The sequence below is a fragment of the Manduca sexta genome, unplaced genomic scaffold (assembly GCF_014839805.1).
Source record: "Manduca sexta isolate Smith_Timp_Sample1 unplaced genomic scaffold, JHU_Msex_v1.0 HiC_scaffold_3347, whole genome shotgun sequence".
Lineage (NCBI taxonomy): Eukaryota > Metazoa > Arthropoda > Insecta > Lepidoptera > Sphingidae > Manduca > Manduca sexta.
In genome coordinates, this window is record NW_023594405.1 from 5280 (window position 1) to 14269 (window position 8990).

Here is an 8990-nt window from a genome sequence, read left to right on the forward strand (position 1 = left end):
TAGAGAACGCTTACATTTTGATCATTTTGAATTTATTATTTAATAATGCAAAATTGGTGAGTACATTAATCGCCCGCTACAACTTATCCACAGTGTTAACATTGTTTAAATATTGGACTTAAGATTACATATAAATAAATTATATTAAAAACGCCTCTACGAATATACAAAATCAATATCTTAACATATAACTAATACAAATTACATCACAGTTCATAAAAGTTAGTAAAAGCTAAAATATCGATACATCGAAATTAATTAGCACTAGAAAATTTTAGCGAAAATACTAAAAACTAAAACGTTAATTTGGTGAGTTCATTTAGCGTACAATTTTAGGAACATATACAAACACACACCGGGAAAAAATCAATCACCTTTATAAGGCAGTCCAATATGTTTACATTTTTATATCTAAACGTATCGAAAGAAATAGAAAATGGTAAACATTCCTTACCGTTAAATCACAATTCATGCAAAATCTCAAAATGAAAACAGCACACGCAATACAGCTATCATAGTTCTATGATCCCTTCTCCAATGCAGGAAGAATTAGTACCATTATTCTTCCTCGCATACCCTCCTTGCCAGAACATTCCATTAAACTCACACGTCATGAGAAAAATGTACAAAAATGGAGGCGAAAAACCTTAAATACTCAGTCAAATTACCTTATAATAAAGGTACTAATTTCAATTTTGTAGAATAAAAAGTTACGTTATAGAATACATGTTGAGGGTTTGAGTACACGTAGCGACTCTTAAAATACTGCTTAATAATGGTTACTTAATAGAGATACGTCAAGAACATTAAGCATTGAACGCAAGTAATATCGTAGAAAATATCACTTTATTTTATTGTTTATTGTGATAAAAATATAGGTATTTTCCAATGTCTTTTTACTCAACGACACTTTATAACGCGTATTCTTGTCTATGGGTACGACAGTAAAGCTTGTTGCGGCCAAGCTATTTTGGCATCTATCCTTCTGTAGGCTAAGGTAAAGTTTTGACCGCTCTTCTCCGACATCACTTCTTGAGGACAGTCATTCTCGTTTAACATTGTTTCTGTAAACAAAATAAATCATTTATTTTATCTTTTTATAACTATTATGAGTTAGATGAGTTCCTATTTAACTAGACAAATGTTTATGTACAGTTATGTCTACGTAAATATACTTTTATTTTTATCTGTGTTCCTATTGCTTACCTTATCTTATTAATCACTTTGTTTGTATATCATTAAAGAGATTTTTATTTTCGGGGCTAGAATATTTACATACCTTAGAGCCGGTTTTACGGGAATATAACCTTATATACTACATAATAAGGTTATTTTTCCGTGACACGCGTAATGTCATGTAGCTGTCATGTTTGCCGGCAAACATTTCGATGCTTTAATAGTCAACTTAAAATAGACAAGTTTTGGTCGGGCCGTACCGGCACTATATGACTCTAAATGGTCTCACCGTGTCGGACATACCCGGCTATATAATTCTAAATGGTCTCACCGTGTCCGTCGTGCAGCGCGAAGAGCGCGTAGTCCTGCGGGTTGGTGATGTGCGCGGCGTGCGCGAGCGCGCGGCACAGGTCGCGCGCGCGCGCGCCGGGGCAACACGGCACGGGCACGTGGCGGATGTTGCCGCGGCACTCGTCCGGCAGCACCACGCGCACCACGGCCGCGCCCGCGCCCGCGCCCGCACGCCCGCTGATCCGACGAGCCGCGCCGCCACTGCACATACCACTACATTTTATTGTTTTTCACGTTCAATGCATTTTAGGAAGGTAATTCTTATCGAAATGGGACAGGAATTTCAAATACAATAAATATATATAAGAAGCGATAGAAGGCGACAAAAATATTGTGTTTGGCCGGTCAGACAGATTTCATACTATATGACTAAGGACATGGTTAAATTATGTTCTACTGGACTATTTAGAGAATCATATTTTACTAGAAAAAATATCGAAATGTATTGTAATTCTGAATAATGATTATAATGTGATTGGAAACTGCTCAATATTGACCTGCACGCTTACCGGAGTGGCGGTATCTGCTCCGGGTTCTGGCACCAATCTCTTAAGCACAGCTACAGCCGAGAACAGCGCTGTCAGGTAGTATCCGCCCTCGCCGGCCAGGAGCGCGGGAGGGAGTAGACCAACCATCAGTTCAGCCTCCAGCTCAGCGCACACTAGTCGGCACCGCGCTACTGTCCACGCCAGTACTGGCAACAAGTCGTCTGCCCCGAGACTGCGCTCGCCACGAATCTGAAACGTAAACGAAAAATTACAATTTAAATTACAATTTCCGTTGCAAATATTCCGAACAAAATAGGCAGTTTTTTTATCTTTAAAGCTTAGGAATAAAGCGTATTGGGCATTATCTTTACAAATGAGGATAGATCATAGAATTAACTTACCGCATTAAACATAACAGATATGGCTGCCAACAGATTCTCCAGCTTGTCCAGCGGAGAGTCCGCTTCTTGCATCTTGAGGAAATGTTTTGAGATTACTGCTAATACAGCTGAAGAAGGTACTTTAGTAGTTTCCTATAAAGAAATAGTACAGCCAGAATTAACAATACATCCTAATGTTAATTATGGGTATCTCTTATGGATGATATGAACACGATTAAACACCTTAATGTAGTTAAAATAGAATCGGGGTCGTATCTATAAAAAAAATATGATTATATATGTTCATCAAATTATCTAATTGTCAATGGTATGGAATTTTTCATAGTCATTGAATTACAGCAAATATTTTTTTAAGGGGAAAATTGAAGATGTTCTTCAACAAAAGCAGCATAAAGGTAACTAGATACGTATTTTAGAATATGTAGTTAGTAGTTAACAGTAGTAGAGGAGGCCCGTGCCCAACAGTGGGACAGTATATAGTATAGGGCTGATATTATTATTATTATAGTTGACAGTACGTTGGGCATTGAGTGTTGTGCAGTACCTTGACGCCGAGCTGCAGCGGCGTGGCGTGCGCAGCGCGCTCGAGCGCGGCGTGCAGGCGGCGCACGTCGCGCGCGTGCCACGCCGCCAGCCGCGCGTACAGCCGCGCGCGCAGCGGCACCACCACCACGCGGTGCATCACGCCCTCCAGGATCGCGTCCAGGTTCAGGAACTCCGTCGGCTTCAGCTATACCACAACAAACAATTATGGAGCTTTAGGCGTGTCAACTTTTTATTCAAAAAAATATATATTTGGGAAATGGGTCAGCTCGCAAGTAGTTAAAATATTTTACTTTTAAGAAAAAATTAGTATAGGTCGCTTTGTGTGATAAGTGCGGTACCTTCAGTCTTTCTTTTTCAACTTCCTTCTCGAACTCCCTCTCGCCGTGCTTCACGAGATAGTTCTTCATACCGGACATGAATTGTCTCATATTGCGCATCATCACCTGCAATAACATTATGTTTTAATTCTGGTTTAAATTAAGTCCAAGACACTTAATATCTGAGATGATTCACAATTCACAATTACATATACGAATACGAACCTGCGGACATGTTTCTTTGGAATCCAGCGTGCACGCAATAAAGTTGTCTATGTTCTGCGCAAACGTCGTACTCTTGTCTTGCGCGAGATGCAGTGCGTACGCGCGGATGGCTGCGCCGGCGCCGCGTGTACTGCGTCCGCCACGGAGCGCGCGAACTCGCCCGGCCGCTGGAAATATCTCTCGTTAATTAATTCTCTTCAATTAACTAGATACACAGTCTTACATTGAATAAACATTTGATTAGATGAGACGCAACGTCACTTCATTCATATATTGCAAATATTATTATTATAATCTGCAAACTTATGTTCCCGTTCAAAGGAAACTTATCTTAACACGTGGCTGTTATGTTACTTTATAAAGGTAATTCAACAACATAATTGTATCATGCACCTAACTGAATTAGTTATTAAAATCTAACGTTAGGCATATTGTAGTCACAATGACGACGAACCTTGAATATTTTAAAAATAAATATTGGTTTAAGTATATCAGTTCATTAACACGAAGATAGCGCTCAACAGTTGAGAACCAATTCCGACATAAGGAACTGAGCAAATCAATTATGTCCCCTTTGACATCGCACGCTTCGTTCACGGGATTAACGTACGCTATGACTTAATTATCATCAAACGATGTAATGTGAGATTTATGACAACTGGTGGTTTCGTTGTCGACTGATAAGAGACACACCCTATACTGTGAAAAAAGTCAAAGTGCAATATATACCAATATATATATAATATAACAATGACACATTTTTTTACATTTTTTGCTGTTGACAGCCCGATTTACGCAGAATACGCTCACAATATCTTAAGGTTTGGCAGCCAGACTTTTGGGTTCAGTTTTAATTTAATTTATAATAGGATCCCAGGCTTGTCCAACCTGAAATTTGTATATATTTTTATCTTAATAGCCTCGCGAATCAATACGGATAAAACACTATATAATGCAGGACATGATCTATGTGCCAAATTCCATCCAAATCGGTTCTACGGTTTTTGCGTTTACTTTTAACAAACATCTTAATTTTGTTACAAACATTCGCATAAATAATATTTCCAAAAATAAAACAATGTATAACTTTCATAAATTTTACGCGGGAAAGCGGGAAAGCCGAGAGAATCTTCGTTTGAATTTTTAACATTGACCGTCAACAAACAATGAAGAATTTAAACTGATGGCTATAAAAGCATGGAAGTTTGCATGTTAAGTCCTTTTTAGATAAATATAGGTAAGTGGGCAGTCAAAAATATTTCGAATAATTTCGAATAAACTCTAAAATCAATAGAAATGATAAAACAATGTATTAGAGTGAGTTTAAAATTGTATTACCTACATAAATAATTGTTAGTGGAGTCTGAGAAAATATTAGGACGTGTGCAAGTCTTAGGCTTCGATCTAGATTTCTTGATAAAACAGTTTTTTATCTTGCGCACAATACATTTAAATATTTTCTTAACACCGTTAACAAAGCACTGAAACATATTTTGTGGCGGTCTTTTCACTTTCCTATGCCATTTACTTTCATGGCAATGGCAATTCGGCGATTTAGCTATAATTTCCGCTCGTTTTTTGTTCAAGTTCGAATCTGCAACCGTCTTGCATAAAGCTGTCAAAGTATCCGTCCTGGTCAGATGTCTTTGGAACCTCGGCTCGGAGAATTGGTCCGGAGTGACCAACACCCACTCACTTTCACATACAAATTCATCTAGCGTATCTCCGCGGAAGTTTCTTATCGTTGTTAGAGCATATATCTCTCTAGGCTCTGTCTGGACAACTTCCAACGCTTCCGTGGCTATCGAGCATCCGTCTTCTGCTTCCTTGAATATATTCAAGTAATCAAATTTGTTAATCCACTCATCCTTGCTGGATCCCGCCGTATCCTCAGTCCGTTTCTCGCACTTTCCTCGGAACAACTTTTTGAACCACATCATGGCTGATCACTTTGCGGTTTTTCCCCGCGTGAACGAAAGATTTAAAACGATAGTTTCTCATTCAAACGATAGAGATCGCGAACGCAATGCTTTCCCAACAAGCGTCGGATAGCGAATGCGGGAAACGATGCATCCAAGTGTCTGTGACTAAGAAATTCACGGCACGCGTAGACTTTTGCCCTTTAACCATAATTATTTTATTTACAATACTAATGCAGCGATAGATAACAAATGTGCGCCGCGGTCCTATTGTGTGTGTTCTACTTAGTTAATTAATTTGATAATGATGTGTCATAAATTGATTATAATGGTATCCGCATGTGCATTGTACGCAGAGCGCTCGCAAATTGCACAGATGATAAACGAATTGGGACGCTCATTGTGAATTATATAAATGCAAACAACAAAATTGGGTGATATAGCAAACCAATATTTAGCTCCACTCTAATTACTTGCAATGAATAAAGACTGTATGAACTAAACAACTGTGCCTTCGCATTTTATATGAGATCTTATCTTTACAACAAAAATACAAATACATCAGTATAAAGATCTTAGTAATCACGTGTAACATGTTTGCGTAACGTTTCTATAATAGCTGGAGGAACCAAGGTACATTACTATAATTATAATGAATATTAAAAACAATTCAGATTAACAATGTTTGCGTTTTATTACGGTGTAACTGTGCGGACGTTATGGAATTTATGAAACGATATAATAGGAATCAAATTAAGGATATCACAATAATTATTTATACTAAACGAAAAGCCTTTCCCTCTACAAAAGTTCCCTTAATCACTGTAGCGATCCATATTGCTATTTGTATAACCCAAAGTCATCTATTTAAAAAAATAGATAAGAATAATTATATTTTTCTATGACAGATGATTTAGTTAGTGCAAAATAAATATAAATGTCACGGTAATACTATTGTTATTAAGTTAAACTCTTAACGACCGTCATTAATAAATTACTTTAACACCGTAATGGACCAATCAGGAAAGAGTATGATTGCAACGCTCACATAATACTTCAATTTGATTTGTTTATTACTTTTCGGCATCGATCTGCACAGCTCAATAGTAGGCGATAACAATCCTAATTATTTTTTTATGCATTTCTGCCAAAGTTAGACGCAATGTTGACATTTGGCGCATTTTAAACTAAATATTTATGACATTTATGTAAAGTTGATAAAATCATCAAGAAATTATTGCGAGATCGGACACTAAAGTTCATAGGATAGCTAAAGATATATAGATCTAAATGAACAAAAATTAAATGTTTTAGGGTTTAGACATTTAATTATTATTGGTAGAAAAAGGCGCGACAATGTTTGAAGTCCTACGTACTTAATTCAGCAGGTTGCTTGAGGTTTGTCATATTGGCAGTACCGATATGAGTCGGGACTTAAAAACTATTTTTATATTTTTTTCACAAAAGACTAGGGTTGCCACCTTCTTTTTGGGTAAATGAAGTCCATTTGTAAATAAAAGGTAGAAAAAAAGTACATGGTGTCAAAAAAAAAACGTACAAATTAAACGGACAAAATTATCAGTTAAGATGAATTATTTATTTGCCTCGCCATTTCGTATTCATCATCAAAATTTTACTCTCTCTGTAAATGCTGATGTGCAAGGAAAATAATAATGGTGGAAATTAAAAAAAAAATCATCAGACTTATTAAATACTTGTTGCCATATTTCCTGTACCATTACTTGCTGCCATATTACGCCAAAATTCTAACGAGCCATCCCAGGAGGATCAATTAATGCTTAATAAAAGTCTCAGGTAAGTTATTGTTCTCATAAATTATAGAGTACAATTATCTTAAATAATGTACAATATTTTATTACAAACAACGGGGGACAATTCTACACACGACTAATAAGAAAAAAATCGTCTGCGCCCATCGTTAAATTACATATTAAGGCAGCGGGCAAGAGATAATACTCCATTGTGAATAATTTAAAAACTCGTTTAAAAAGTAAAATAGTTACTCACCAAGCAGAGGATCCAACCGGTCCCTGAAGCTTTTCGCCCGCGTCGCTGCAATAGGTCCCCTTCGCGGAATAGGCGACTCCCATTCACAAGGCTACTTCCTATTATAAAAAAAAACGATGCTATAAGTATATTTTTATACATCATGACGAAAGGATCAGGTGAATTGAATTGGTAATCATAATACGTTAACATTAAATGTGTAATAATTTTCATTGTTTATTGTACCCATATATTTTTTAACGTTCACTAAATAATTTATAGTGTTGTTAGTATGAGCTAAAATTCCTTTGGCAGATACAAAAATAAACGGAAAATCATTGAATTATTTTGGATTATTAGCGAGCAGTAGCGATACCTATTACCTACTTGTCCTTTTAATTTTTATACAAACTGTCATATCATTTCTTATCAAGATTCAACAATTTGCCTATGCGATAAGAAATATTCACGTGTTTAGAAAAACAAAAAGGGTAGTCGAGTTTTTGTATAATGTCAAGGTCTATGCTAACGACTTACATCAGAGCGGAAGGCAGCAACTAACTTGACTTCTGGCCCCAACATCTATTTCTTTTAATATATCTATGTACGATGACAGACAGGTTTTCGAATCAATTATCAGGAAGTGCAATAGCATTTGTAGATTTTTTTAAATACCAGTTTAGTCACGCATACTAAATGCAGATTTGGTGAATTCCTAACACTGCATTCATTTTTTATTTCGGTGGTTGATGGGCCGCCCATGCCGTTTTTCAAAACTTAATGATAAAACAAAATTGGTACATAAAATGCCATTGCAGACACAAAATTTTACCTACCGTGTCATACGGTTGCTGACCATTGGATGGTGGAATCAATCCATCCCATTGGGAGCTGTCCCAAGGTTCTGAGAACACGGTGCCGTCGTCACTTGCCTACAAAAAAAAAATGGTATTATGTATCATAAAGTGGTATTAAGTATTAAGCCTTGTAAGTATATTGGAGTAAGGTTTCTTTCTTACGGTCTTTACTGGTATTTCGATAACAATCGCAATGAATTCAATAATGAGAATAAAAATAAAGTTATTAATGAAGGTTTCGTTTTATGAATAGAACGTTTACAAAATCAATGGGGTGACAAATGTTTTTGGGAAGATACGGTTATAAACGATACGAACCTGTTCAGATAAGGGTCTGAGATCATGAACGTTGTCGTAGCAAGATGCACGTGGCGGGGATCGGATTTCTTCAGGCAGCACCATCGGCTCCGCGTTCAGTTTCAAGTCTGGAAACCTGTTCACAAATGGCAATACGTCAGTTACATGATTTAATTTTGGAAGTATGTAGGTAGTGGAAAAACTTACGAGATAATTTCTGATAACACTGATATTTCTCTATAACGGTAACAGTTGTCAGTTCATTGACAATTTTATCATGAATTAAATTTAAAATTTTAGTTACGAAAAACCAAAATGTGTATCACAAAACATAAAACTAAGAAATTATACTACTCTTTTTAATAATTTCTGTTACATATGTACAGAAAGGAAGTAACAAAAATAA

The 8990-nt window shown here is 36.5% G+C and overlaps 1 protein-coding gene across 2 annotated transcripts; it reads right to left on the reverse strand.

Annotated features, from left to right (window-relative positions):
• Nucleotides 1-881: 881 nt before the first annotated feature.
• On the reverse strand, nucleotides 882-5922 carry LOC119192908. Of its 2 annotated transcripts, none has more exons than XM_037446644.1 (8): nucleotides 4847-5922; nucleotides 3505-3671; nucleotides 3301-3405; nucleotides 2961-3146; nucleotides 2417-2548; nucleotides 2037-2264; nucleotides 1508-1740; nucleotides 882-1064 (listed from the first exon to the last, which is right to left on the reverse strand). In XM_037446644.1, the coding sequence occupies exons 1-8, from the start codon at nucleotides 5442-5444 to the stop codon at nucleotides 1043-1045; spliced, it is 1671 nt and encodes a 556-aa protein (XP_037302541.1). In that variant the 5' UTR covers nucleotides 5445-5922; the 3' UTR covers nucleotides 882-1042. The 2 variants fall into 2 exon arrangements, with proteins under 2 accessions (XP_037302541.1, XP_037302542.1); XM_037446645.1 differs by having other exon boundaries at nucleotides 1508-1728; nucleotides 4847-5921.
• Between the last annotated feature and the right edge of the window lie 3068 nt (nucleotides 5923-8990).

What these genes read in the sequence shown, in the direction of transcription:
- LOC119192908 (XM_037446644.1), bottom strand. Translation starts at nt 5,444, where the DNA reads ATGATGTGGTTCAAAAAGTTGTTCCGAGGAAAGTGCGAGAAACGGACT. An exon ending in CCAAAGAAACATGTCCGCAG is followed by an intron (nt 3,406 to 3,504) that starts GTTCGTATTCGT and finishes ATGTTATTGCAG; the next exon opens with GTGATGATGCGCAATATGAG. An exon ending in TTGAAAAAGAAAGACTGAAG is followed by an intron (nt 3,147 to 3,300) that starts GTACCGCACTTA and finishes GTTGTGGTATAG; the next exon opens with CTGAAGCCGACGGAGTTCCT.